At 64.4% G+C, this 27,104-nt stretch overlaps 9 protein-coding genes across 9 annotated transcripts; 6 read left to right on the top strand and 3 right to left on the bottom strand.

Annotated features, from left to right (window-relative positions):
- Positions 1–497: 497 nt before the first annotated feature.
- Positions 498–1,088, top strand: EMIHUDRAFT_308441 (hypothetical protein; the record flags this gene model as incomplete). Its single annotated transcript, XM_005775537.1, has 1 exon — positions 498–1,088. One exon carries the CDS (start codon positions 498–500, stop codon positions 1,086–1,088), a length of 591 nt encoding a protein of 196 aa, XP_005775594.1.
- A 697-nt stretch (positions 1,089–1,785) lies between these two features.
- EMIHUDRAFT_195795 (hypothetical protein) lies at positions 1,786–2,523 on the top strand (the record flags this gene model as incomplete). Its single annotated transcript, XM_005775538.1, has 1 exon — positions 1,786–2,523. One exon carries the CDS (start codon positions 1,786–1,788, stop codon positions 2,521–2,523), a length of 738 nt encoding a protein of 245 aa, XP_005775595.1.
- Positions 2,524–7,446: 4,923 nt separating this feature from the next.
- Positions 7,447–11,442, top strand: EMIHUDRAFT_95733 (hypothetical protein; the record flags this gene model as incomplete). Its single annotated transcript, XM_005775539.1, has 1 exon — positions 7,447–11,442. One exon carries the CDS (start codon positions 7,447–7,449, stop codon positions 11,440–11,442), a length of 3,996 nt encoding a protein of 1,331 aa, XP_005775596.1.
- Positions 11,443–13,075: 1,633 nt separating this feature from the next.
- EMIHUDRAFT_447857 (hypothetical protein) lies at positions 13,076–14,592 on the bottom strand (the record flags this gene model as incomplete). The annotated part of the gene is made up of 3 exons (XM_005775540.1): positions 13,957–14,592; positions 13,496–13,714; positions 13,076–13,369 (listed from the first exon to the last, which is right to left on the bottom strand). Exons 1-3 carry the CDS (start codon positions 13,984–13,986, stop codon positions 13,076–13,078), a joined length of 543 nt encoding a protein of 180 aa, XP_005775597.1. The 5' UTR covers positions 13,987–14,592.
- Positions 14,593–16,816: 2,224 nt separating this feature from the next.
- Positions 16,817–18,503, top strand: Lhcf11 (light harvesting protein). The gene is made up of 6 exons (XM_005775541.1): positions 16,817–16,835; positions 16,906–17,020; positions 17,168–17,291; positions 17,411–17,515; positions 17,738–17,933; positions 18,216–18,503. Exons 2-6 carry the CDS (start codon positions 16,911–16,913, stop codon positions 18,353–18,355), a joined length of 675 nt encoding a protein of 224 aa, XP_005775598.1. The 5' UTR covers positions 16,817–16,835; positions 16,906–16,910; the 3' UTR covers positions 18,356–18,503.
- A 382-nt stretch (positions 18,504–18,885) lies between these two features.
- EMIHUDRAFT_432205 (putative membrane protein) lies at positions 18,886–20,374 on the top strand. Its single transcript, XM_005775542.1, has 5 exons — positions 18,886–19,009; positions 19,109–19,346; positions 19,447–19,545; positions 19,619–19,761; positions 19,939–20,374. The coding sequence occupies exons 1-5, from the start codon at positions 18,980–18,982 to the stop codon at positions 20,146–20,148; spliced, it is 720 nt and encodes a 239-aa protein (XP_005775599.1). The 5' UTR covers positions 18,886–18,979; the 3' UTR covers positions 20,149–20,374.
- A 712-nt stretch (positions 20,375–21,086) lies between these two features.
- EMIHUDRAFT_195803 (hypothetical protein) lies at positions 21,087–22,299 on the bottom strand (the record flags this gene model as incomplete). Its single annotated transcript, XM_005775543.1, has 2 exons — positions 21,087–22,003; positions 22,125–22,299. 2 exons carry the CDS (start codon positions 22,297–22,299, stop codon positions 21,087–21,089), a joined length of 1,092 nt encoding a protein of 363 aa, XP_005775600.1.
- Positions 22,300–22,857: 558 nt separating this feature from the next.
- EMIHUDRAFT_61304 (hypothetical protein) lies at positions 22,858–23,764 on the top strand (the record flags this gene model as incomplete). Its single annotated transcript, XM_005775544.1, has 3 exons — positions 22,858–23,109; positions 23,220–23,468; positions 23,549–23,764. 3 exons carry the CDS (start codon positions 22,858–22,860, stop codon positions 23,762–23,764), a joined length of 717 nt encoding a protein of 238 aa, XP_005775601.1.
- Positions 23,765–25,575: 1,811 nt separating this feature from the next.
- On the bottom strand, positions 25,576–26,750 carry EMIHUDRAFT_447861 (hypothetical protein). Its single transcript, XM_005775545.1, has 3 exons — positions 26,695–26,750; positions 26,236–26,424; positions 25,576–25,968 (listed from the first exon to the last, which is right to left on the bottom strand). The coding sequence occupies exons 1-3, from the start codon at positions 26,722–26,724 to the stop codon at positions 25,702–25,704; spliced, it is 486 nt and encodes a 161-aa protein (XP_005775602.1). The 5' UTR covers positions 26,725–26,750; the 3' UTR covers positions 25,576–25,701.
- Between the last annotated feature and the right edge of the window lie 354 nt (positions 26,751–27,104).

Below are 27,104 nucleotides of genomic sequence, written 5' to 3' on the forward strand. Positions count from 1 at the left end.
GCCGCCCAGCCGGCATCACCCTCAGCCCCGACGGCAGCGTGCTGTTTGTGGCGGACTGCTGGAACAAGAAGATCCGGCGTGTGGAGGTAGCGACGGGCGCGGTGACGACTTTCGCGGGCAGCGGCACCCAGGGCGGCTCTGATGGCGTGGGCGACGCGGCGCAGTTCGCGTGCCCAGCCGGCGTCGCCGTCAGCCCCGATGGCAGCGTGCTGTTTGTGGCGGACTTCACAAACCACAAGATCCGGCGAGTGGAGGTGGCGACTGGCGCAGTGACGACTGTCGCGGGCAGCAGCGCCGAAGGCAGCGCCGATGGCGTGGGAGGCGCGGCGCGGTTCTCGCACCCAGCCACTGTTGCCATCAGCCCGGATGGCAGCACTCTTCTGGTCCGCACAAAGGACTTGGCTCTCCGCCAGGTCTGCGTGGCTGCGCCTCCTCCGCCTCCCTCCTTTGCGCCGCTCGTGGTGCCGCCCTCGACCCTCGTGGCTGACCTGAAGAGAATGCGGGGTGACGCCTCCCTCCCGCACGGCCCGGTCACTTTCGTGGTCGGAAAGGAGGAGCAGCGCATCGAGCACGTGAGCAAGAACCTGCTCTGCGTGCGGTCCGAATACTATGGGAAGATGTTTGGCATCGGCATGAAGGAGCGCGACGCCGCCGAGATCACGGTGCCCAAGACGGACCTCGCCAGCTTCACCGCCTTCATTGACTACCTCTGCACCGACCAGCTCGACCTCGGCGAGGGGGAGGGCGAGCAGGCGCGGCGCGCTCTCGTGCTGCGGGAGCTGGCGCAGATGTACCAGGTGCCGCGCCTCGAGCTGCTCTGCGCGCAGGCGCTGCAGGAGAGCGTCGGGCCAGCGAGCGCCGTGCCGCTGCTCGAGGCGGCGCACACGACGGGCGACGGGCGGCTCCTCGCGCAGTGCCGCCGCTACGTGGCCGACAACGCCGCCGAGGTGCGGGCGAGCGGCGGCGTGGAGCAGCTGCGCGACCTTGGCGTGGCCAAGGGGCTGCTCGGCGACGCGCTCGACCAGGTGGCGGAGCTGAAGATGGGGGCGGCGCGCACGGCGGCGGGCCGGAGGGCAGCGCCCGCCTAGTGTCTGGATAGCGGCATAGCGCGATCATCGCCTTGAGGCGGCCTCGCCTCTCCGCACTCGCCACTCCGGCCCTTATGTGGTGTGGCGTGCTTGGCAGGGTGGTGTTCACATCGTTCGCATCGGACTTCTCTGCACTCTGGTTCTCATTCAGTCTGCCCGGAATGCGAAGTCGGATACCGCACATGCTTGAGACCGAACCCGCCTGCGACGGCGCCTTCGCCGGTCCATGTGCCCCATTGCGGGCCTCCCCCGAAAGCGCGCCCGCACCGCCGGCGACGGCGAGGAGGAGGGTGAGGCTGTGCCGGTCGCGGATGGCTTCGAAGCGCCCATCTTTGGCGCCCGCGTCGTTGGCCAGGTCACCACGCTGGCGCTCGAGGGACGAGGCACGAGGGAGCAGCGGCTCATGCTACTACTCTTCGCCGCGAATGGTTGGGCAGAGCAATGGGGGACTCACGGGGGATTCTTTTCTTTGCCTGCCGTGCGCCTAAGGGAGGGGAACGAGGGAGCGAGTTGTTGGCCGCTTTGTGTATCTCGAGACCTCGAGAGAAGGCCGCCTTCTCTAGCTCTCGAGAACGAGGTAAAATGCGTGGCTGCAATAAATAGCCGATCCGCGCACCTACCTAGGTTCTTGGGTGGCGCGCACAACACTCGACACGGACCTGGTTGGTTTACCCATCTGCTGTCGGTCGGGAGCGTCATGACAAGATGGCCAACGCTGACGGGATGCTCGAAGCAAGAGGCGCCACCGCCGCCAGCCCACCCGCTCCCGTGCTTGAATGCCAGCGGCCGGCTCTCGCTGCCCCTGCTGTGGGGCGACCCGCCGGCGCGGCAGGTGCCACTCTTCATCAATTGGGAGGACCTCGCTGGAAAGGGGTACCTGCCCGCTGACCTGCGTGGCGTTTCCTTTGTGCAGATTGGCGCCAACTGTGGCAAGAACACCTACGGTTGCGCCGTCGGAGGCGACCCGGTGTGGTCGTACGCCACCATGTGCGGCTGGCGCGGAGTTGCCGTCGAACCTGTCTCGTACGTGTTCTCGAAGCTCTGCCAGAACTATGCCCGCTGGCCGCACGTGGTTCCGCTGCGCGGCGCCGTGGCCGATGCGTCGACATGGATGGTGATGAAGCTGGGGCACGGTGAGAGCAACAAGCTGATGCATATCTCTCATAGCTTGAGGCCTGCGAGTGGCCGCAGCAAGCTGCAGAACAATGAGACCGTGCCCGTGGTCGATCTCGCTGGCCTCTGGGCGCAGATGCAGCCATGGCTGTCAGGAAAGGTGGATATTCTGGTGATCGACGCCGAAGGGGCCGAGGGCAAGATTCTGGGCGGCGGTGCCCCGCTGCCGCGGCCGCGGCCGTCTCTCATCCTCTTTGAGCACGTGCACCTGCCGCGAGTGCAACAGGAGACCATCGACGCCAAGCTGCTGCGCGAGGGCTAGCCAGGGGAGGGTTGGGAAGGGGGGGCGAGGCCGGAGGAGTATGACGGCCTCTTCGACGGCCCATAAGGGGCCGTTGTCTGCTGTGCCTTTTGTGGTGCTAGTTCGTGCCAGTCTGCTGTGAGAGGGGCTTGTCGAAGAATTCTTGTATCAGGGCTCGAGTTAGGTACACCCTTCGCAGAATTCTTCATTTCGAAGCGCTGGCTGCCACGCGAAAAAATGAGCGACTCGGACGAGTCGCCGATGACGCAGCCCACGCAGCAGTTTACGCCGAAAAAGCGTCGTGTCATTGACGACGAGGACGACGACGAGGACGAAGAGGCAGCAGCGGCCTCTTCACAACGCGTTGGAATCCGCCTGTACAAGGGCGGGCCGCCCGCCTCGCCCGTGGCCCGGCCGGCGCAGCCCGATTGGATGAATAGGGTTCTCTTCAAGGGCCGTTCCGCACGCGAGGCCGTTGGCCAACGGGTCGCGGTCACGTACATCACCGACGAAAAAACCGGGCTGCGAGAGACGTTCATCGGCACGGTGGTGAACGCCAGCTCGTCGAGCATGAGCGTCAAGTTCGATTTCGACGAGTCCGAGCTACCGGTGAGCACGGACGCTGGGGACGAGTGGGAGTGGCTCGCGAAGGTCGAGTCCGAGCCGTCCACGGCCCGCGCCGGGCGGTCCCCAAAACAGCGCGGTGCGCGGGCGTCGCGGACGGCGAGGGCGAGTCCGTCGCTATCGACCTCCGCGGAGGAGTCGGAAGTGTACACCGTCGAGCGCCTCCTGGACGCGCGCACCACCCGCCGCGGCGCCACCGAGTACCTCGTCAAGTGGGAGGGCTACGCGGAGACGACGTGGGAGCCGGAGGAGGGGCTCGCGCACCTCGACGCCCTCGACGCATTCAAGCGGCGGCAAGGCAAGAGGCCGGTGCCCCCCGCGGCGACGCAAGCGGCGGCGGCCGCCGCACCGTCAGAGGGGCGGCGAGGCAAGCGGCCGGTGGCCGCCGCCGCCGCGCCGGAGACGATCGAGATCTCCGACGACGACGACGACGAGGAGGAGGAGGAGACGGCGGGTGACGACGACGATGAGTACGAGGAGGGCAGTCAGGGGGAGGAGGCGGCGGAGGAGGGAAGTCAGGAGGAGGAGGAGGAGGAGGCCGGCGTTGACGGCGACGCGCACGCGGGGAGTGGCTCGGCGCGGCGCAGCGCCTTTCGCGTCGGCGAGCGCGTCAAGGCGATGTACAAGGCCAGCAGCAGCGGCGATGCGCGCAGCCCCGGCTGGTTCCCGGGGTCGGTCGCCGCGACGCGCGCGGACGGCACCTATGACATCGACTACGACGACGGCGACAAGGAGCAGCGCGTGATGCCCAAGTTCATCAGAGCCCTCCGCCAACCCGCTGCGCGCGGTGGCGGTGGCGGTGGAGACGACGACGACGACGACGGCGGCCAGGAGGGTGAGGAGGAGGAGGACGACGAGGAGGAAGGGAGTGAGGCAGAGTGGAGGGCGAGGTCGCGCGGAGGGCGCCGCGCCGCCGCGGGCCGAAGAGGTGAGGGCTCCGGCGGGCACGGCGGTGGCGACTACCTGCGCTGCGAGGCGTGCGGCGCGAAGAAGCACAAGGACTCGTTCTCGAGCAAGATGAAGGGCGGCGACTACGGGAAGGGCGGCATCCTCAAGTGCCTGCACTGCTCGACCCACCAGCGCGCGGGCCGGAACGCGAGTGTGAAGGAGTACGAGGCGACGGCGGCGCGCCACCGTGCGGAGGGCGATGCCGCGTACGAAGAGACGCCGGCGCAGGCGCGCCGGCGCGAGCGTGCGGAGAGCACGCGTGGCGGGGCGCCGCGACGTGCGCGCGGTGGTGGCACGCGTGGAGACCCGCCGCCGCCGGCGAGCGAGCCAGACAGCGACGAGGAGGACGGCGAGGGCGAGGAAGCTGAGGAGGAGGAGCCGCGGGGGCGCGCGCGAGAGGCAGCCGCGGCGAAAAAGTTGGAGAGAGAGCACAAGCGCCGCGGCGGTGGCGGTGGTGGTGAGGAGGAGGACAGCGAGGCCAGTGAGGAGGAGGACGAGGAGGACGAGGAGGACGAGGATGATGAGGGAATGGAGCCGCCCTCGTCGCAACGGAGCGGCGGCAACGGCGGCAGCGGCGGCAGCGGCGGCAGCGGCGGCAGCGGCGGCAGTGGCAGCAACAGCAGCAGCAGCAGCAGCAGCAGCAGCAGCAGCAGCAGCAGTGGTGGTGGTGGCAGTGGCAGCGGCGGTGGCAGTGGCAGCGGCGGCGGCGGCAGCGGTAGCGACGCGCGCTACGCTCCGGTCGTGGTGCGCGGCACCAAGTCGAGCGTCGTATGGCTCGATTGCCCGTTCAACGAGAAGGACGACGCCAAGGCCGAGGGCGCCGAATGGGACCCCGACGCGCCCAATGGGACGAGCCGGAGCGGCCGATGGTACGCGCCGCCAGGGGTGGAGCTTGAGCCGCTCAGCCGGTGGATCCCGCGGGCGCGGACCTACCTCCGCAACCGCTACGAGGACAACCCGGCGGTCAAGGCGCTCGGCGCCAAGTTCGACCCGCAGCCGAAGCGCTGGTACGTGCCGGGCGGCATGGACCTGCGCCCGTTTGCGCATTGGATCGGCTAGAGCTCTACTCGGGCCAGTCTGGCTCTTCTCTCGAGGCTGCCAGGCAGCACTACTAGATTATGTTGAGGCGAAGCACGGGCCGCAGCCAGGGCATGCATTGGCCGTGAATCAGATGAGTTTGCTTCCCACAGGTCGACCCCGCGCTGGCGCGAGGGGCGGCGCGCCGTGTTTGTTCGAGTTCGAGAGCGGTCGATTCTGCATCTAGAAAGATCGATATATACGGCTTGTGGGCCTCTGGATAAAGCCTGCAGAAGTTTCTGTCCGCCTAGAGTTTCTTTTTCATCGCACAGGCACACGATGTCTGTGGGCCCGAGAGCGATATGCCATGTCCGCCTTGCTTTGTTTCCTAACATCGAAGGCTGCTCAGAAAAAAGAAAAAGACGTCCCACTGCAAGCCGCGACCAACTGCACCCGAGGGTTTTACCAAGCTGCCAACCCTATTCTCGCACACTGCGCAAAAGACCACACCAACCAACCAACGCTAGCTACATGGGAGGGCTTCGTGAAGGATGGATTGAAAAACATTCGAACAAAGAAGAGGCGACGGGAGGAACCGGCGGAGGATGCAGTGACGTGACACACACACACACACACACACACACACACACACACACACACACACACACACACACACACACACACACACACACACACACACACACACACACACACCGCTCACCCACGCGCACTGGGCCTTGCACTTTGAATGCCGTGGGGCTCCTGTCGTCAGACGTGGAGACGCGAGGGTTGCCCCCCCTTGCCCCACCACCTCGTGTGTGTGGAGAAGTTTACCTTACCTTACCTTACCTTACCAACCAACCAACTGTTTACGGGCCCGAGTGCGCGAAGTGCGGGACCAGCCAACCAGCCCCCCCCCCCTCTGTGAAAGCACGAAGAAATCTCTCGGAAGTGTCGCGCGGGCCGCGAGATCTGCGAGTGACCTAAGTAAGGCTGGGCGCCCACGATGCCCGTGCTTTGCGACCTCATCGGACCTGGCGCACCACTGGACGCAACGACTGCCTCAGTGATCGGCCTACCGCGCGCCGGGCCTCGCGGCAGCCCGTGGCGGTTCGTGCGCGCTGCGCTGCCGCATTCGCTCGCCAGCGAACTGACCAGCAGCACCGACCGCACCACGCTCGGGAGCTACGCGAAAAACATCAGTGCCATACTCGATCAGCGCAAAAAGGCCTCGCTCGAGCGGCAGCCCGTGCCACACCTCGTAGCCACTTTGAGCGCAGCTTGCAGAGCGATGATTGCAATCCCGCCGATCGCGTGGCGTTGATCGTGAGCAGCACTGAACGTTTGCATTGTAGATCCCTGGGCGAGGGTGGTGGCGTCCCCGTCGGGAGGGGCTGTCTGGTTATGTGTGTAATAGACAATATGTGTGCGGAGAGTGCGGGACCAACCAACCAACATCTGGAGGCCTGGAGTGCGCAGAGTGGGGGACCACCCAACCAACCCACGTCGGCAGGGCACCGGGCAAACTCGCGCCAACGCGGGTGCGGGTCCGTGCTGTTGAACATCTTGTCCGCGGGGATGGCAGAGATGTCCCAGGTAGTCTTGCACAGGCCCTGCAGCGTCCTGCGAGAGCAAAGGAGGGTCGGTTTCCGCGGTAGCGGCGGGCCGCTGCACAGGCGTGGGGCGCACACCGCCGCCGGTAGACGACCTCGCTGCGCTGGGCTTTGAGGTTGTAGTCCTCGAGCGTGCTGAGCGACGTCACGATGATCTGCCGGCCGCTACGAGCGTCGGTGTCCTGCTGCTTCAGCAGCTTGCACGTGGACACGGGCGCCGGGCCGCCGTACCACGGTTCGAGCGCGCCGAGACTGTAGTTGTCGGTGCACCAGGCGACCTTCTCGCCGGGAAAGAGCTGCTCCTCCTTCTCTACAATGACGACGGGGAGGCGGCCGGCGCGGTTGCACTCGCGCGTGTACTTGACCAAGCTCTTGCACTGGCGGAGCGTCGGGGCGGCGTGTTTCGCCCACTGAGCGTTGCCAACATCTTCGCCTTCCCACACGAACCGCTTTGACCCCTCGAAGTCCTGCGGGCTGTCGTACGGCAGCGTCATGCTCGCGGCCGCAGCGCGTAAATTTTGTGTCACGCTCAAAATTTTCACGCGGAGCAACTTCTTGACAAGACCCACACGTATATAGTGTGGAAGATGTTGGAGCGCTGCTTAGTCAAATGCTTCTGCGTTGTTTTTTTGACAAGAACGGGCCCAGCTTGGTAAAACCCTCGGGTGCTGGCTCGTCACCGCAGGCGCGGGCTGCTAGCGGCGCCGCTGCGCATTCTAGTCGCAGCAGCGAGGCTCTCAACATGGCGTTCACCTACTGCTGCGACGTCGCGGCGACGAGTGCGGCGGTCGAAGCCATCGTCAACTCTAGTGCAGCGCTCTGTCTCGATCTCGAATGGGACTCTCACGACCCGAACACGCCGCTGTCACTCATCCAAGCTGCCACCGGGACCGGCACCGGGACCGGCACCGGACAGCCCTTCCTCCTGGACGTGGTGCGTGTGCCGTCTGCGGCCGCCGTAAACGTGAGCAGGATGTCCTCGCTCGGCGAGATCATCGCATCGCAGCATCCAGTGGCCATGCACGCCGCGGCCCAAGACCGGCTCGTGCTCCAGAGGCACGGCATCGCCCTTGTCAATCTCTTCGACACGCAGATCGCGCACGAGCTGCTCACGGGCGCCAGGAGGAAGAGCCTCAGAGACGTGCTGCAGCACTGGCTCGGGATCGACATCTCCAAGGGCGGAGAGCTCATGAGGCGGTTCATGCAGACGCCGCATGCGTGGACCTCTCGTCCGCTGCCCGACTACGTCCTCGACTACGCCGCGGAGGACGTGCGCCACCTACCGCAGCTCTACGCCACCATGAAGGCTGAGGCCGAGCGCCGCGGCGCCGATGTCCTCGACCAGATCCTCGTGCTCTCGCGGGGTGATCGCGTCTCCGCCGCCGCAGCCAGCGCCGCTAAATACACCGCTACCATCAAGTGGTTCGACCGCAAGAAAGGGTACGGCTTTGCCTCGCCCGAGGGGGGCGGCGACGACCTCTTCGTGCACGCGCTCAACTTTGCCAAGGAGGAGGGCAACAAACAGCCGTTCGTGGACGACGGCGACATCATCTACTACGACCTCGGCGAGTACAACGGCCGTCCGACCGCCGTCAACGTCACCTTCCCTGCGGACAGGCCTGCCCGGTCGCGCCGGCGCCGATTCGTGGCGCGTGAGCAGCAGCAGATTCCGCAGCCGCAGCAGACGCCGGTTCCGTTGCAGGAGGACAGCCCGCCCGCACTTGCGCCGGTTCCGGCGGTGGCGCGGATTGCAGCCAAGGGCAAGGGCAAGGGCGCGGCGGCGGCTGTGGCGAGGGAGACGGCCCTTGCCTTCCTCGCCTTCCTCGACGCGAACGTGGAGGTGCGGGCAGAGTGCGAGGACAAGGACGCTTTCCGGCGAAGGCTCGCCGCCTGGCGAGCCGAGGAGGCTGCCGCAGGTCGCCAACGTCAACGCCACAAAGCGCAGGACGTCCTTTTTCAGCTCCTGCGGTCGGGGAAGGCGGCAGTGGCCGGATCCACCATCGCCTTTCTGGCCCATGGCGGCAAGCGGGCGAAGCAGGAGGCGCTGGCGGCGTCTGCGGGGCGTGTCGAGGCGAACCGCTCGACGATTGAGGCGGACAAGGGCGGTGTCGCCGTCTCGGGGGTGGCGCTGCCCGAGACGGTGCGGCCGGGCGAGACCGCAACCTGCCAGGTGGCGGTGCGCAACCACGGGGCGGGCGCGGCGCTGGTGCTGCGCCGCGTCGAGGTGCTCAGGCGCACCACGGGCTTTGCCTGCCAGCCTTGCGGCGAGCTCGACGTGCGGCTGCCTCCGGGGGCCGAGGTGACGCTCGTCATCGAGTGCTCGCCCCGGCATGTGGGCATGTGCTACGAGACCCTCTCGATCACCTTCGACGATGAGGGCGCCCACTTCACGGTCGGCAGGTTCCTCAGCGTGAGCTGCGGCGACCCTGACGTGCTTGACGTGCTGAAGGCGACGGCGCCGTACCAGCGGCCCAAGCGTCGGCGCCCGCCACCAGCCAAGGAGCAGGTCACCGAGATCGCGCCGCCGAGTGAGCCTCCGAGCTCGGTCAAGCTCAAGCTCCCTACGCAAGCCTTCGGGATCAAGCCCGAGTGGCGGCGCAAGATGGAGAGTGGCAGCGCGATCGAGGAGCTGGAGGGGCTGCGGGCGCGTCTCATTTCCGAGCCGTCCGCTGGGCTGCTCTCTCTCTACGCCGACTTGTTCGCGAAGTTGCTCTGGCTCGAGGAGCGCCAGCTGGTCGCCGACCTGAGCAACTTCGACCTCATCGAGGAGAAGGCGGTCACTCTGGACCCGAGGGGCGGCGGGTTGCTCGCGGTGCACGTCCACGGCCTCGCCGAGAAGCGGCCGTCGGTGCTCAAGGGCGACACCCTGCGCGTCAACCGCGTGGGCGAGCCCAAGGTTGTTTACTTGGGCCGCGCCGCGCTGATCGAGAGGGAGGATGTGCTCCTCCGCCTCAAACCGCAGCTCGGCTATATCTGCGGGCAGAAGGTGGAAGTGCGCTTCGTGATGAACCGCGGTCCGCTCCGCATCTTCCACCAGGGCCTGTCCATGCTGGGCAAGCTCGCGCCCCACGTCCTGTTTCCGCCCAGTACGCTGGCCGCGTCGCTGCGGAAGCCGCCGCGGACGAGCACCTTCCCACTCCGCTTCTCCAACCGCAGCGTCGGGGCCAACGAGGCGCAGGCGGAGGCCGTGCGTCGCGTCGTGGAGGGGGAGGCGCGCGCGGTGCCGTACTGCATTTTCGGACCGCCCGGGACGGGCAAGACAACCACCGTCGTCGAGCTCGTCCTCCAGTGCCGGAAGCTGCCGCCCAGCGTCGCCTGCTGCGGCTACACACACACGCCGCCGCCAGCTCCGGCCTTCCGCATTCTCGTCAGCGCGCCGACCAACACCGCCGCCGATCTGCTCTGCTCGCGGCTCGCAACCAAGGGGCTGAGGGACCCGCTGTCGATGCTGCGGCTGAACTCGTACTCGCGCACCAAGACGGACGTGCCCTCGGACGTCTTTGACCTCAGCTGCTGGTCGGACGGCGAGAGTGCCTTCACACCACCGCCACTGCTCGAGCTCCTCAGCAAGTCGGTGGTGGTGGCGACGCTTAGCATGGCGGGGAAGCTCGTCAATTTTGGCGTCCCGCGCGGCCACTTTGACCTCCTCGTGATTGACGAGGCGGGCCAAGCTCTCGAGCCGGAGGCTGTGGCGCCGATCGCGACGCTGCTCGGCAGCGATGGTCAGCTCGTGCTCGCCGGAGACCCCAGGCAGCTGGGGCCTGTCATCCACGACACTCGGGCGCAAGAGCTCGGACTTGCGACCTCGCTCCTCGAGCGAATGATGGCGCGCCCGCTGTACGGCCGCAGCGATAGCGGCGACTACAACCCGCTGGTGCTCACGAAGCTGGTGCAAAACTACCGCTCGCACGAGGTGCTGTTGCGGCTTCCGAACGAGCTCTTCTACGAGGACGAGCTGCTCCCCTGCGCGGACGCCGAGCTGCAGCGCCACTGCTGCGGCCGCGAGTACTCGGAGGAGCCTCTCGACACGAAGGGCCTTCCGCTCATCTTCGACGGCGTGGTCGGGAAGGACGAGCGCGAGGGCTCCTCGCCCAGCTGGTTCAACAGCCACGAGTGCCAGCAGGTGATGCGGTACGTGCAGGCGCTGCTGCGCGTGCGCGGCCGGCCGCTCGCGCCTGCGGACATTGGCGTCATCACGCCGTACAACAGGCAGGCGCAGAAGCTCTCCAGACTCTTGGCCCGCGCCGAGCTGCCTGTCGGCAAGGGCGGCATCAAGGTGGGCTCGACCGAGCTCTTTCAGGGCCAAGAGCGCAAGGTGATCATCCTCTCGACGGTGCGCTCCTCCGCCGACCAGATTGGCTTCGACGTCGCGCACAACCTCGGTTTCCTGCAGAACCCGAAGCGCTTCAACGTCGCGACGACCCGCGCTTGCTGCCTGATGATCGTGGTCGGCAACCCGCACGTCCTCGCGACGGACCCGCATTGGGGCCACCTGCTGCGCTTGTGCGTCCAGCTGGGCGCCTACCGGGGCGTGCCCGCCCCCACGGTGACGACGCAGACTGCCACCACCGGATCTGCTCGGGCCGGCGGCAGCGGCGGCGGCGGTGACGGCGCCCTTACGGGCGATGGGGGCGATGGGGTGGAGGAGCTCACGCGGCAGCTGGAGCAGCTCATGCTAGGCGCCGACTCCTCCGAGAGAGTGCTACAGGAGGGCATGGCGATGCCCGTTTGGGAATGATCCCAGCAGCTAGTACGCTGAGGCCTGGTCTATCACAGAGGCCACCTAGTACGCTGAGGCCTGAGAGACCTAGTCCGCCGTCTGTTGTGTACGAGCAGTAAGATAGATCAGAAGTACCACCTTCGTATACTAGTACTTGCTTGGAGCACTTGTTCTTGGAGTGCGGGATCTGAGCCACTCCTCTGTGCACCCCGTCCCACGGCGGTGGCGCACGCGAGGCCGTCCTTTTTTTGCTCCTATTGCTGAATTACATATCGAGTACCAAGAAATAAAAGAAGAACATCCCTAGCCCTCCCTCGTTCTGCCGACACCGCCCTCCCTCTGCCAATCCCTTAGCTGTAAAGTTTAACGTTGGGAGCTGAACAGTGTTGCTAGTGTTAACAGTAACAACAGAACTGGCGGAGATTCTGTCTTAGCATACACAGTGAGTCATTCGGAGTCATTCGATGGCCAGAGTGCGATTGTGTGTGTGCGGGAGTTGTGGTTTGTCGGGAGGGAGGGGCAGGCTGCTCAGTCACCCACGTGCACCGGGCCAGTGCTTGCACTTTGAATGCCGTGGGGCTCCTGCCCGTGTCCGGGTGTGGAGATGCGAGGGTCGCCCCCCCTTGCCCCACCACTTTGTGTGTGTGGAGAAATTTACCCCTTACCTTACCTTACCTTACAACAGAACAACAGTGGGGTTCCCCAACAACAGTAGCTAACGTTAGGCCGGCTGAACAACTCAATAAGCAAGGCCTGGCAGTGACCCACGACGATCTCCAGCGTCCAGTGCGGGTAATACCCGAAATACCTGGAAAACCCCAGGTAATTTCGGGTTTTACCCGGGGTTTTTGGCATGTTCTGCTTGCTGACCCCTGAACAACAGTATCAACAGTAACAAACAGTAACAGCATGGGCTGGGGTGAACACTTGAACAACGTTAAGGATTTCAGCCAACACTAGCGCAACTGTTAGGCCCAAAGTTAATGTTAAACAGCTCTACAATCCCTTACTCACTTGGCGGCTGATTTTTTCTTGCCTCCGTGTTAGGGCCAGTGCGCGCCAGTCCCGTGCCCAGTGTTGTGCGAGGGAGTTTTGTTGTAAAATGCTTGCCTCCATTTGCTCATTTGCTTGCGAGCTCTTGGTCGCTGCGCCGCTCTTTGGCTGAAGCGGCTGAGCCCACACAAGTCCTCACAACCTTTCTCCCGTCCATAGTAACCATGGCCATGATGCTCTCCTCCCTCGCCGCGCCTGCCCTGCTCGCGCCGGTCGCTCCGATCGCCCGCGCGCCCGCCGCTGCGTCGGCAAAGATGGCGCTCTCTGATGTGTGTCGTCGTGATTTCGTATCAAGAATACTCACTCACACTAAAAGGAACCGAGTGATTTTTTTGGAGCACTTGGAGTTTGGTTCCTTCTTTCTTAGGGGGAGCGGGTAGATATGTCGTTTTTCCTCAGCTGGATAGGGCCCGCGGGCTGCTGGATATGCTGCTGCCGATCGGCATGCGGAGCCAGCACATGCCGACGCAACTCAGTCCTTGGACGCTCGGTCTCGCACGCGCACTCGAGCCGCATGGCAAGGTATCATCCATCGCGATGTGAAGCCCTCAAAGCTCATGGTCACGCAGGCGGTGACGTTGTGCTTGTTGATTATGGGTTAGGTTTGGCTGCGCTTCGGGAACCACGGCTTCGTCGACCTACGCGAATCGCATCCGCGCGCCCACATGCACTTCTTCGTTTTGAATTCGTCGCTCGAATCGTCTCTGGCCCAGGTCTGGCAGTAGGCATCCTGATGCTCGCAGCACTTGTCGTAGCACTCATATCCGCCACGAAGGGTGCCACCGCACGCGTACTTCTCGTACTTGACACGTAGCGGGTGCCAGGGCTGTAGCTTCAAGGCCCCATTCCCTTCACAAGAAAGCCGCCATTTTCTCCGATACAAAGCCCGCCCCTGCAACGACAAAGGGGAAGGCCGGGAAGCTCGTGTGAGAAAGACGGGTGAGTGCGCCGCGGGGTCCCGGGCATGGTTGTACGCAGACCTGGCCGACGCCCCGTAGAATGGGCCCATGTGGGGGACGCTAAAGTCCAGAGCATCGCAGTTCTTGCAGGCGTCACACGCTCCCTTGAATTGCGGCATTTTGCAGGCGGTATGCCACGGCTCAGCTGCTGGGTTCGCATAGTTCATGATGTTGCAGTACCGTGTCCTGTACTCGGTCTCCTTGACTGCGCCGTTCCTGGCCGAGCGGTCGCTGGCCTCGTAGCCCGCGCACGTGGCGCAGCAATAGCCCCTCAGGTGCTCGGGGATGTGCGAAGAAAGGTTGTGAGGACGTGTGGGCTCAGCTGCTTCAGCGCGCGGACGAGCGCAGCGACCAAGAGAGCTCGCACTGCAAATGAGCAATCGATGCAAGAAAAACAGGGGGGGGGGGGGGTCAAAATCGAACTGTTTTCGCTATTCAAGTCCTCCCGTCCCTCCCTGGGGTTGTCTGATTTCTTTCTTTCTTTCTTTAAACAACCCTAGTGAACACATATTGGACACACGTTGCACCACCCGTAACTAGATGAGAGCATATTCGACCCAATCGCATTGTATGCACTAGACACAGGCCCGGAGCTCACCGCGAAGTGGGATCTCAGGGCATCTGCCAATCTCAACGCGCGCAGTGCTCGACTGCTCAGATACCCGTGTGATACTCCGGGCACACATTGACCACACACACACTGAACAAGGAAAGCACTGAACAAAGACAGCACTGAACAAACAGCACTGAACAAAACAATCACGGGGAACCGGAGCTGCACTCGGCGGGGCGCGCGACGCGCGGACGTCAGAGCTCTCTTAGAACTTGGCGATGACGCGCCAGATGCGTGTCCCCACGCTGAGCCTCGCCCAGTCCACCGCGGGTGGCGACCGCGCGACGCACAAGCCGTCGAGCCGCGCCCAAAAGTCGGAGCAGCCGCCGAGCTCTCCCGGGCAGGCCTTTCCACTAAGCACCGAGAAGCCAGTCAAGCCTTTGTCCACGGCATCCTTGCCCGTGTTCTTGTCGATTGCGTACGGGTTCGCGCCGTGCTTGAGCAAGAGCAAGGTGGCGTCGGCGCGCTGCAGGCCAGTGCTCCAGTGCAGCGGGCGGCTGTCGTGCCAGTCCGTATTGGGGCTGTCTGCGCGAGAAGGGTCGTCGAGGAGATGCCGCTCCAGCGCCTTGGCGTCGCCCGCCACAATCGCAGCCAGCGCGGGGTATGCGGTGGCGAAGGCCTCGCCGCGCGCCGTCTTTTGCGTCGCAAACCACGCCGCCACGCGGCTCGAGGGCGGCTCCTGCTCCCGCTCCAACACTCGCGGCGTGGCCTCGTCGAGAAAATCCCTCAGCTCCTCGTGCTCCGCCGGGCCGTGGTAGCGTGCCGGCTTAGGGCGGTGCTGCGCCAGGAAGACCGCATGCGTGATGAGGCCGGCGAGGGCGGTGAGGAGGATGGCGCACGCGCGGTCGAGGTGCGGGTCTCGGAAGAGGAGATGGTCGACAAACACCAGGGCGGCGCCGGGCGCCTCGACGCGGCGGAGAAAGTCGACGTTGCGCCAGTTGTCGTTGACGAGGTAGCGGCCGGTGAGCATCACGCACACGGCCCAGGTCTGGTAGTGTCTGACTCCCAAGCCGGGCTGGCCCGGTGCGTTCAGGTAATCGTAGATGAGGCGGACGGTGACGAGCGAATAAACGTGCTTGGCGCCGTCCAGGACGACGGAGCGCTGGCCCTCGCTCGCGCAGTACTCCTTGCCGATTGTCAACGCAACGAGCTTGCTCTGGACCTTTGCGAACAGGCCAAAGGCGTGGATAGCCCAGAGCCAGCCAAAGAGCAAGGTGTCGAGCCGCGCCTCGCCGGCGCGCGCCTGGAACTGCAGCGCGATCAGAGCGCCGGCATGGTGCATGTTGAGCAGGATCTGCCATAGGGAGGCAGGAGCGATGTGAGGGCATGGCTCTTGTGGGCGTAGAGATACGGGGCCGGTGACGCACCCAGCTCCCAACTCCACAGCCGTGACCGTAGCCGGAGGCAGGAGCGATGTGAGGGCATGGCTCTTGTGGGCGTAGAGATACGGGGCCGGTGACGCACCCAGCTCCCAACTCCACAGCCGTGACCGTAGCCAAAGTCCCAAAGGAAGAGAGCGAGGACGGCTCGGATAGCGAAACTCGAAGTGGGTGCGGTGTCCGACGCAAAGGGCTGACCCGGCTCGAGAAGCCGCATCAGCGCGAAGGTCAAGACGCCGTGTGCGGACATCAGGTGGTGCAAGGCGCTCTCGAGCGTCTGCTTGGCGGTTGCGCTGCGCTTGTAAAGCAGCTTGTCGACGAGCCCTGAGCTGACGCACACAAAGATCGCGTAGAATGCGGCCTCGGTGAGTCGCGAAGTGTCCATGCTGAGCCGCACGCGTGAAGGCAATGGGAGAGGGCAGCGACCTGGTTTGGGCGGGGAGGCCGTGCGCCGCCGATCGATGGACGCGTCCTGATCAGGTCCTGACTTTGCCAGCCAGGACTTCTCAATAATTTAAATTTTGCAAATGGAGGACCCGAGATACACGGCGAGGAGGGCGGAGTTACGCCAAAAGGTGAGATAAGCCGCGAGTGCAATATCCTCTCATCTCGGGTGGTACTCTTCTCTTGCAACGTGTGTCCAATGTGTGTTCATTAGCGTTTCTGTTTGTTTAATTCTGTTTGAAAACAAGAGAGTAAAGTGCGTCAGACAGACCGCCATCACCGCCGACGTCTCCCAGTGAGAGTGACGATGGATCTATGACGTTGACCAATTCACAACCAAGAGTGTTAGATTTGTTTGGTATTGTAACATCACATTAAGGTATTGCTAAAAATCTCTCTCTCAACCAAGAGGGAAAGTGCTCCACTTCCAAGCATGGCGAGGAGGGTGCTATCACCAGCCCCACGTGCGGGGAGAGCATCTACGATCCACTGGACGCCGCCGCCACGCGCTGCGGCGATGGTGCAGTTCATGGAGTTTGACGAAGTTCATGGAGTTTGATGATGTTCTCGCTCGAGCTGTGGAACGCGAACCAGAAACCGCCGAGTGTCCCAATCCCGGGCTACGATGTACAAGCCGCTCGATGAGCAGTCGACGAGCCGAGCACTGCGCGCTCCCACTTCGCGGTGAGCTCCGGGCCTGTGTCTAGTGCATACAATGCGATTGGGAGATTTTTAGCAATACCAAACAAATCTAACATTGGGTCGAATATGCTCTCATCTAGTTACGGGTGGTGCAACGTGTGTCCAATATGTGTTCACTAGGGTTGTTTAAAGAAAGAAAGAAAGAAATCAGACAACCCCAGGGAGGGACGGGAGGACTTGAATAGCGAAAACAGTTCGATTTTGACCCGCGCCCCCTGTTTTTCTTGCATCGATTGCTCATTTGCAGTGCGAGCTCTCTTGGTCGCTGCGCTCGTCCGCGCGCTGAAGCAGCTGAGCCCACACGTCCTCACAACCTTTCTTCCGTCCATAGTAACCATGGCCATGATGCTCTCCTCCCTCGCCGCGCCTGCCCTGCTCGCGCCGGTCGCTCCGATCGCCCGCGCGCCCGCCGCTGCGTCGGCAAAGATGGCGCTCGTCGATTCGATGTGCGCTGCAGCCTCCTCCGCTGCGCCGCTGCGTCGCTGCCGTGCTGGACAGACGGCCCTTGCGCACTGTTCCGCAGCCTCGCCGCCGCGCGGCGAGCTCCGCCGCCAGGGGCTCAAGCCGCTCAGCCTCTGCCGCCTTCTGCGCAGGGAGGGCGTCGGCGAGGAGACTGGCGGCCAGATCTGGGACCCGCTGGGCATCTCCGAGGCGGTCTCGGACGAGGCGGTCATGTGGTTCCGCGCGTCCGAGCTGAAGCACGGCCGCGTCGCCATGGTGCGCCCGCGCACGCCACTGCCACTGCACCAGGGCGACGCTGCAGACTGCGCCGCACGCCTCCCGGCAGCAAGAGCAGCGCACGGCCGCGCCTGACGTCGCGCCCCCGCCGCGCGCAGCTTGCGTCGGTCGGCTACCTGGTGGGCGCCGCCAAAATCTCTTTCCCGGGCGAGCTCGCAAAGGGCGTCACCTTTGCGTCTGTGGCTGCCAACGGCCCGTACCAGGCGCGTCGCGCCCCTCTGCCGCCTCCACGTGCCGCGCTCCGCCGCTCCTCCCCCTGCCGCCGCCGCGTCGCCCGCCCCGCTCCAACGCTGGTGGCGGCACACGCTGGTGGCGGCCATTCCCTCTTCGCGTGCAGCCTCGCGTCGCCTCGCGCCGCCTGCCCCCGCAACCCACGCCCCTCTACACCCTCGCTTGACCGCCCCTCCCCCTCGACCCGCCTGCAGGCGTGGGACGCGGTGCCGCAGGCGGGGAAGCTGCAGATCCTCTCCATCATCCTGGCGCTCGAGTGGGCGACGGAGGCGAAGAAGCCCCACTACATGCGCGGCGGCGTGCCGGGCAAGATTGAGCAGCTGCCCTTTGACGGCATCCAGGGCCTGTGGGCCCCCAAGATCAAGTTCTGGGATCCGCTCAACTTCACCGGTGCGCGCCGAGCCGAGAGAGGCGGCCGAGAGGCGCGAAGATGCATCTAGGGAGTGATCACTCCCGACGACTCCTCGACGCGACCCCTGCCCTGTTTCCACTCGCCTCCTTCCTCCCGCCCTCCCCTCCTCCTCGCCCTCCCCTCCTCCTCGCCCTCCCCTCCTCATCTCCCTTCCCCGCCGCCTCGCCCTCCCCTCCTCCTCCTCCTCTCCCGGCCCGCTCCCCTGCCCGCCGGCGGACCGCCGCCGCACTCGCCGGCCGACCCGCCCCTGTGCTCCGCAGGCGCCCTCTCGGCGGAGCAGAAGGCGCGCAAGCGCAAGGCGGAGCTCAAGAACGGCCGCCTCGCCATGATTGGCATCATCTCCTTCATCACGGGCCACAACCTGCCCGGCTCCGTCCCCGCGCTGGACTCGTCCTTCTAGGCTGCCTCACCACCGTCTCGCTTGGCTGCCCCCTCGCCCTTGTGTCGCCGCGGCGCCCTCTGGTCTGTACGGGCAGCCCCAAAACATAATCAGTGATTTTGCCCCTGTTGTTTTTGTGTGTAGACATTTTACACACCCCTCTCCAAAGCTGCTCGCGGGCCGGATGAGGGGTCCTTCGCTGAGCCGAAAAAAAATCAAATCAGAAAACGAAGGCTATTTTAAAAATCATAAGAAGGCTAGCTCAAAAAAAAACAGTGAAGCTAGCTGAAAAAACAGAAGTGTGTGTCCGCCTTGCGTTTGTTTCATACATCGAGGGCTAACAAAAAAAACAGAAATACGTCACAACGCTATCAGTCCACAACAAGCAAGGTCCTCAAGCACTCGGGCACAGGCCGCCGTCGTCGCTCCACTGCCAAAGCCATGGAGCTTGGCACGAACATCGCACAGCACCTGCTCAATAACGTGCTCGTCTTGCTTGCCCTCTTTGTGGCGGACCGCGCCTTGATCGTTCCTCTTGTGGCAGCGGCCGCACCAAAACTCACCTCCAAGGATCTGACGGCGGTTCGCTGGTTCCTCGTGCACTCGATCGCCAACGCTGGGGTTTGCCTCACGGCCCTAACGTCTATGCGCGCAGTGCTGCTCGATCCCGTCCAGGCTTGCCTGAGTGGGCTCTAGCCCAAACGCTTCACTGACACTCGAGTCCGACGGATATGTCTATACACACATCCCCCCGACCCCGACCCCCCCGCCCAGGCCCTCGACGGGCGCGTCTACACGGACGCCTCCCTCTTTGGCTCCGCCAGCGCGTGGCCGCTCACCATCATCAACTCGGTTCACCTCTACCACATGGTCGGCGGTTTTGCGCTCACGGGCGCTGACTACTTCCACCACGGGCTCTTCATTCCGACGCTCGGCCTGCCCGGCCAGCTACTTCGGTGGGGACCGCTCGCCAACTGGCAGGCCTTCTTCATCAGCGGGCTGCCGGGCGGAGGTGTGTGGACACTCCCGAGTCACTTCGAGACACCTCCACGGCGATACCACAACCTCGCTCCCCCACCTCACTCCCTTGCCCCCACCCTCGACCCCTCCAGTCGACTACCTCCTGCTCGCCCTCGTCAAACTCGGCCGCCTCCCGCCGATGACCGAGAAGCGGGTGAACGCCAACCTCAACACCTGGCTGCGCGCGCCGGGCACGCCCGGCCTCTCTCCCCTTCGCGACCGCGCGAGGAGCCTTCCCCGAACCTTCTCGGTACCGTCCTGTAGGCATCCTCGTCGCGACTGTGCTGCTCTACCAGGCGCTGCTGCTCGGCAATCACGTCGTGCCGCTCTGGGCTGTGGGCCTGCAGCTCGTGCTGCCGGCGTACAACGCCCTCTACTTCAACAAGCAAGCTGTCGCAAATTACGCGGTCCGCCTCTCCCCCCTCTTCACCGCCTCCCACCCTGCTGCCGCCTCTCACTTCCCTGCAGCCTCCCACCCTGCGCTTCTCTCACCCGACCCGCCCCTCCTCTGCTCCACTCTCGCCCGCTCTCGCCCGCTCTCGGCACAGCGGCCGCCCTCATCGCCGCCTCCCCTCCCTGCCCAGGTCCACTACATGCTCGAGCTGCTCGGCCAGCGCGACCTCATCGAGCGGCGCGTCGAGCAGCGGACCAGCTACACGACCGGGCTCGAGGTGATGGCGTGGAAGGACTGCGCGTCCGGGAGGCCGCGGAGAGAGGCGTACCCGGTCGAGGGCCTGCGTGGAAACACGGCGGCGTGGAAGGAGGCGCTTGGTGTGCCGCAGCGGGGCTCATGACGCGGTTGTGGCCATGGGGCAGGCCTTGTACATAGCACCCCTCTTCGGCTTACTAACGTACTCTCGTACACGCTTAGAGGGCCGTGGGCGTAGTGAAGCTAGGCGGTCGCGATTGCTAGGCGCAGCGCGTGACGCGTGTGTGTGGTTATCTCGGCGCTGGGGTGTGAATCTTGCAAATTGCAGGTGCCGCGTGTGGTTTTACTGTCATCATCAATCTTATCACGCACGAAATCAAAATTTGCAGGTGCAGGCTGCAGCACATCTCTACGGGGTGTGGACCGTGAGTTGACCAGGGGTTGTGCGCCTGGCTCCTGCTCGGCTCCAGCCAGTAGACAAGTCTTGTCACTAACAGAGTAGAAGGGTCTGACCTCGGGGCCGATGTGACCAAGCGCTGGTAGCGTGGTTTTACCTCACACCCATGGTCTCACAGTGTGCCGGCAGTCGCCGAGCAGTGTCGCTCACACAAGCCGCAGCACAAGTGACTGAGGGCCAGTGAGGGCGAGCCCATCGCTGTCACAGCTGTGGTAGCCGCACAGTAGGCGAGGGTCGCCCCCCCTTGCCCCACCACTTTGTGTGTGTGGAGAAATCTACCTTACCTTACCTTACCTGCACAGTAGGCTGTGTCAGCTGTGCAGAGCGTGTGAGCAGCCGAGGAGCTGCTCTCCAGGCTTCTGACGCAAAGAGCTGCATGCCATCGAAGGCGCTGTCGAGGTTCGCCGAGCGCGGCGCAGGTTGGAGGACACCGTCACCGACGAGCGCGTTGGACTTTTCACTCCGGACAGAAAACGCGGCACAGCGGACGGTGCGGGGCGTGCCGCAAACTTAGCGGCGAGGCGCGGGACCGTCTGTGGCGAAGTGGGTCGCGTCCTCCGATTTCCTCAACTCACGGTCCGCTCCCTCTAGATCTACACCTGCATATCTACATCTCTATCACGCTGTCACTCCTTCTTCCAGCGTCGCACCCGGATCCTCGCCTGCTCGCCGTGACCTGCAAAGTGCTCATAGTCGCAAAGCCTGGAGCAGTACTCGCCAATCTCGACGGAGGCGGCCTTGTCGGTGATGTACTGGTAGGTGTGCGTCTTGATGAACTTTCCGACCCACAACCCTCCCGTGTAGCGGCCAGCGTGGTTGGTGGGAAGCGTGTGGTTGGTCCCGATCACCTTGTCGCCATAGGAAACGTTGGTCTCCTCCCCAAGGAAGAGCGCGCCGTAATTTCGCATGTTGTCGAGGAAGTAGCGCCAGTCGCGGTGCATTACCTGCACGTGCTCGGAGCAGATCTGCTCGGCGACCTCGAGCATCTGCGCGTCGTCCTCCACCACGATCACCTCACCGTAGTCGCGCCACGAGGCACTCGCCGTCTCCGCTGTCGGCAGCGTGAGCAGCTGACGCTCGACCTCGGCGCACGTCGCGTGCGCTAGCCGCTCGCTCGTGGTCACCATGACGGCCGGGCTATTGTACCCGTGCTCCGCCTGGCCTAGCAAATCTGTGGCACACAGCTCGGCGTCCACCGAGTCGTCGCAAAGCAGGAGTGTTTCCGTCGGGCCGGCGATTAAATCGATCCCAACCTTGCCAAAGAGCTGCCGCTTCGCCTCCGCCACGTAGGCGTTGCCCGGGCCGACAACGAAGTCGACCGGCGCGAGCCGTTCGGTGCCGTGCACCGCCGCCCCGATGGCATGCACCCCGCCCATGATCCAGATCTCGTCAGCGCCCGCCATGTGCATGGCGGCGACAGTCAGTGTCGGCACCTCGCCCGTGCCGGGCATCGGAGGTGTGCACGCCACCACGCGGTCGCAGCCGGCAACCTTGGCGGTGAGCACGCTCATGTGGGCCGAGGCAATCATCGGGAACTTACCGCCTGGTAGGCGCAGGCGAGGCCACTCGAGTCAAAGCCCTGGCGGGGGCTCGCTAATTAGGCCAAGCGCACACAAGTCAAAGCCCTGGCGGGGTTGGGCTCGCTAATTAGGCCAAGCGCACACCAGGGACGTAGCACAGCACGTTGCGCATCGGCAAGTTCTTGTGGCCGAGAAAGACGCCGGGCTTCACTTCAGCTTCAATGTCGGAGAGCGACGCCCTCTGGAGCTCCGCAAAACGACGCACGTTGTCCTGTGCAAACGCAATATCCTCACGCTGCTGCGGTGATACGCCTGCCATGATCTGCTCGATGTCTGAGTTTGTCAACCGAAGGCTGGCTACATCTCATCAAAGCGGAATGGCCGTTGAGCTCGATGTCTCACAGGATGCCGCGCACGGCCTCGCGGACACTCTCCGCGCCCTCTCTCTCCACCTTGGCGTATACGCTGCTACCGAGCGGTGCCTCCTTCACATGCATTGGGTATGTGTGCTGCTGGGCAAGATCGTCAGCTGCTGAGGGTGGTGATCGGACCATACTTTGCATGTGTATGCGCTGTTGCGGCAACGATAGGCGTAGCGCAGGAGGGAGGGCGGCAAAACCCTGACCGATCGACGCTCGTGCCATCTGAGGCGACACTCGTGCCATCTGAGGCTTTGACCGCGCGGACGGCGCTAGGCACCTCACGCTGCGCCGCATGGGTCGCAGCAGCAACGCAATGTCTCTCGATCGTCCGTGATGCGGAGCGGCGATCAGGGGGACTGAAACTTCTGCCCGCCTGTCTTCTGCCCGCCTGTCGGCGAGGCGCGCGTCGGAGCCGACGTGCTGTGCACTCCAGAACCGACGTGCTGAGCCGCTCCATGTCATCCTCATCATCGGCTCCCACGGCGATTATCACAGGCGGCAGTGGTGACATTGGCGCTGCCGTGGCGGAGATGCTTGCGGGCAGCGGCTGGAATGTTGTCATCAATTATAGCCAGTCGCAGGAGAAGGCAGAGGCCGTGGCGGCAGTGTGCCGGGCGCACTGTGTTGGGCGAGATAATGCGCGCACGGTCCAGGGCAGCGTCGCAGAGGACGGCGACTGCCGCCGCATCGCTCAGCTGGCCATGGAGGTGACTGGCGTGCGCGTAGCATAGGCTCCGGCACCTCTCACACTTCCAGGTGTATGTGTATGGTGTATCACGTGGCAGGCACCCAAGTTGCCTCTCCTATCTTGCGCCAGGCGTTTGGCCGTATCGACGCGCTGGTCAACAATGCCGGCGCGACCAAGTTCTGCGCCCACGACGATCTCGAAGGGCTCTCTGCGGAGGACTTCCAGTCGCTATACGCCATCAACACAGTCGGGCCATTCCAGGTGACGCGCGCCTGTGTTCCCCACATGGCGGCCGGCAGCTCTGTGGTGAATGTGAGCTCCGTGGCAGGCAAGGCGGGCACCGGCTTGTGGACTAGATGCTGGATAACACGCCGCGCTGTCGTGCCTCGCGTACGATATCGCATTCACTCCGGACTTTGCGCATCTCAGGCTCGTCGATCGCATACGTGGCGTCCAAGGGCGCGCTAAACTCGCTGACGCTGAGCCTTGCGCGCGCTCTCGGACCCAAGGGGATCCGGGTCAACGCCGTCTGCCCCAGCGTGATTGAGGGCGAGTGGATGCGCCGGGGGATGGGCGAGGAGCGATTCGGCGCTTACTTTGACGAGTTCCGCATGCTTGCTCCGATGCGGCAGACAGTGCTAGATGCGGACTCGCCTAGGAGATTTGGAGACTAGGGCATGCAGCCTCGATGCGCGACAAGATCACCCGCTCGTCTCATCACGGCACAAATGACACGAACATGAGAGGGCTGTGAGAGAAATCCCCTCTGTCTCTCCTCGTAGGCAGACGATCCGGCCTGCGGACGTGGCGGAGGCCATCGTCCCGCTCCTCACCTCCAACGCAAAGGTGACGGGCCAGCTCCTCACAGTCGACGCGGGGCAGCAGCTCAACGTGCTGTCGCTACCTGCGGGTGTGCAGGCGAGCGCCAAGAATGGAGCCGCGCAATGAGTGAGCTATGAGGGGAGCAGCTGGAGAGGTGGGTTGGGCGGAGAGGAGGCTTCCCGTGAAGGCGGGGAGCATGGAGGCGAGGGAACGGAGGGATGTAAGGAGAGAAAGGGGGGGGGGGGAGGGGGCGAGAGGAATTCGCATCATAAAGTTGAAGCCAGCCAATGTGCCTTTGATCACCAGAATGGAATGGCCGTCATATGCACTACTGTTAGATACACTCTTCTCACATGACATGTACATGTATAGACTCGTATCTTTCTCAGAGTGTGCGCCCTTGCACATATGGCCTAGCCGTCGTGCGTCGACTTCTCTGTCGCTCCACAGTTTACTTTTCAAAGGCAAAAACGCCGGCGTACGCCCTCCCCTCACACTGACACTTCTCCCCTATTCCCAACTTTAGGTTGCGCACGTCTCCCAGCGAGCTAGGATCTCCGCTTTTTCTCCCCTAGTCATCCGCCCGCGCCGCGCGCCTCTATGGGCGACAAGTGCAGCCTCTGACGGTTCTATTGTCTATTCCCAAGGAGTGGTCGACGCCTCGCCTGAAGTCGGGTGAGCTCGCGCACTGCTTAGCCCTAGGAGAGGGGTGTGTGTGAGGTGGTGGAATGGTAAGGTTTCAGGCCACGGGGGTGGGGGGTTTGGGGGATGAGTCAGGAGCCAGCAGCCTTCCTACTGGTCCTGAGTTCACAGCTCCTCCGCCCGACGGGGTGGTCCCACTTGGATTCGGGCCCCGCTCCCTTTTCCTGCGCCTTGGTCTGTCCCTGTCATGTGTGTGTTGCGAGATGCAGAGCTCGTTAGCTGTAGCACAGAGCTGGTGGAGCACTGTCTGGTTAGGCTGGAGAGCTGTTAGGCTGGGGCACAGAGCTGGTTGGGCTGGAGCACAGAGCTGGTTAGGCTGCTGGTTAGGCTGGAGCACAGAGCTGGTTGGGCTGGAGCACAGAGCTGGTTAGGCTGGAGCAGAAAGCTGGTTAGGCTGGAGCGCGGGCGGCGGCGGCCGGCGAGGGCATCGCAAGCAGGCGGGAGGCGGCCGCGGGGCGTCGAGTGGCGCGATAGGAGGGTACCCGGTAGAGCCGTAGGCTGGCCGTGGGGGGGCGCCGCGTGGCCTCGGCAAATGAGTGAGTTTCAATGGTTTATGAGGGGCCAGTATTGTACGCATTGGTACATTGAGCCTGCGTGGCCTAGTTGGGGAGCAGCGTTCGTGTCGGGGACGTTTTGGTCGTTGGTTCGAGCTCAGCTGGTGCAGTTTGTAGTCGCGCAGCGACGCGGGCGCGGGTGCGCGGCAGCCTCGGCAACCGAGGCGACAGTGGCGAGCAGTGGCGAGCAGTGGGGCGAGCAGGGGCGAGCAGGGGCGAGAGCAGTGCGGCGCGCCTGAACTTTTTGTTGGGCTCGGTCCGTGGGCGTGTCAGGAGGCGGCCGGCCGGGAGAAACTCGTTAAAACTCTCCCGCGCCGCGGCCCACCTGCTGCTGCAGCGTGCACAGGTGGTGGGAGTGTCACGGAGGCGGCCATTGGCGCGCGCTCCTTGTCTACGTGGGTCCGAGGTTTTTTCTCGCTGCACCCCCAAGTAACCTAAAGCCCTTCCGTTCCTCCCCCTCTCAACCCAAAGCGGGTATCTGCTAATCTCCCTCCGCGCCCCCCCCGCTCCCTCGCGGACGCCGCCCGCCAAGTTCACCACTTCTTGCCTGCGTAGGCCTTGCCCGGGCGCGGCGACACGGGCGGGGACTTCGCTTCCGAAAGTGGCGAGGGCGCGATCAGGCCGACCTTCTCGAAGTGCTTGACCTTGTCCCGGAGGCGGGGCGACTCGCACACCTCGGGCCCACCCTCCCGCCTCGGGGGCGCCGCGACAAACTTGTCGACCCGCGGCGGCGGCTTGGACGGCGGGGCAGCCGGAGGGGCGGAGGGGCCATCAGACCCGGGGCCGCCGAAGGGTCGATCCTGTGGCGCGGGGAGGTCGGGAGGAGGGGGCGGCTCTCGGGATGCGGAGGGGTGCGCGGCAAACTCTCGGCCATCTCTCGGCCATCTCTCGGCCATCTCTCGGCCACCTCTCGGCCATCTCTCGGCCATCTCTCGGCCATCTCTCGGCCATCTCTCGGCCATCTCTCGGCCATCTCTTAGCCATCTCTCGGCCATCTCTCGGCCATCTCTCGGCCAACTCTCGGCCATCTCTCGGCCAACTCTCGGCCAACTCTCGGCGTCTCGCTCCTTTGGCTTGCCGCGCGGGCTCACGAGCGGCGCGAGCTGGTCGTTCACCCGCTTCTCCTGCGCCGACGTCTCCTCGACGACCCTTTGCTCCGCGTCGGCGTAGTCGGAGACGGACGTGCGAAGCACCGACTTCATGCGCGGCGAGTGCATGAAGATGGCGCCCTCGTCGAGGTACTCTCCCGTCTCGATCGCCTTCGGCGGAGGTCAGGTAAGGCTAGATACGGCAAGGTAAACTTCTCCACACACACGAGGTGGTGGGGCAAAGGGGGAAGCAACCGGAGAGAGGCAGCCGAGCTCTCGCCGAGATGCGGCCGAGAGATCGCGGACGCGCCCGCCGCTCTCTACCGCCCCTGTTGAGCTACGTCTCATGTCGCTAGTCGCTTGGGCGAGTGGAGAGGGGTCCGATCTTGGCATGCTGGCTGCCTACGCACTACCAGGCGCACTACCCGCCTACTCGACCGCCTTTTGCATCCGCGGCGACGTCGGCATCCGCGGAGACTTTGGCCCCTCGCCGCCTGCTCACACCGGAGAGCTGTGAAGAGAACGCTGTCCACCCGCCAGGCTGCGTCGGACGGGGAGGCGAGCAGCGCCGCCGCCGGCCGCGGCCTCGCTGGCGGGGGCCTTTAAGCCGCCGAGCGACAGCTTCGGGACGGGCTTGCCCGCCGGCGTGCCGCCCGGCTTCGCCGCCTCCGCCGCGCGCTCAAGGCCGCTCAGCCGCAGGTTCTTGGGCGCCTCCTCGGGCGACGCAGGGGAGGCGGTGCCGGCGGCGGCGGGCGGGGGAGTCGCGTCGTCGTCGTCTCCACCGCCTGAGAGCGTGGTGTAGCAGTGGTGAGTGCTCCAACGTCCGGAGCAGGCGGACATCGCTTCCA

The sequence above is a fragment of the Emiliania huxleyi genome (genome assembly GCF_000372725.1).
Source record: "Emiliania huxleyi CCMP1516 unplaced genomic scaffold EMIHUscaffold_3, whole genome shotgun sequence".
NCBI classification, from domain to species: Eukaryota; Haptophyta; order Isochrysidales; family Noelaerhabdaceae; genus Emiliania; species Emiliania huxleyi.

Coding starts and splice junctions, on each gene's coding strand:
- Lhcf11 (XM_005775541.1), top strand. CDS start 16,911: ATGGCCATGATGCTCTCCTCCCTCGCCGCGCCTGCCCTGCTCGCGCCG. Junction 17,021..17,167: donor ATGGCGCTCGTCGATTCGAT/GTGCGCTGCAGC, acceptor CCTTCTGCGCAG/GGAGGGCGTCGGCGAGGAGA. Junction 17,516..17,737: donor CTGCCAACGGCCCGTACCAG/GCGCGTCGCGCC, acceptor ACCCGCCTGCAG/GCGTGGGACGCGGTGCCGCA.
- EMIHUDRAFT_432205 (XM_005775542.1), top strand. CDS start 18,980: ATGCGCGCAGTGCTGCTCGATCCCGTCCAG. Junction 19,010..19,108: donor TGCTGCTCGATCCCGTCCAG/GCTTGCCTGAGT, acceptor CCCCCCGCCCAG/GCCCTCGACGGGCGCGTCTA. Junction 19,347..19,446: donor CAGCGGGCTGCCGGGCGGAG/GTGTGTGGACAC, acceptor CGACCCCTCCAG/TCGACTACCTCCTGCTCGCC.
- EMIHUDRAFT_447861 (XM_005775545.1), bottom strand. CDS start 26,724: ATGCCGACGTCGCCGCGGATGCAAAAGGCG. Junction 26,425..26,694: donor CGCCGCGGATGCAAAAGGCG/GTCGAGTAGGCG, acceptor CCGCCGAAGGCG/ATCGAGACGGGAGAGTACCT. Junction 25,969..26,235: donor GCCCGCGCGGCAAGCCAAAG/GAGCGAGACGCC, acceptor CCCGCGCCACAG/GATCGACCCTTCGGCGGCCC.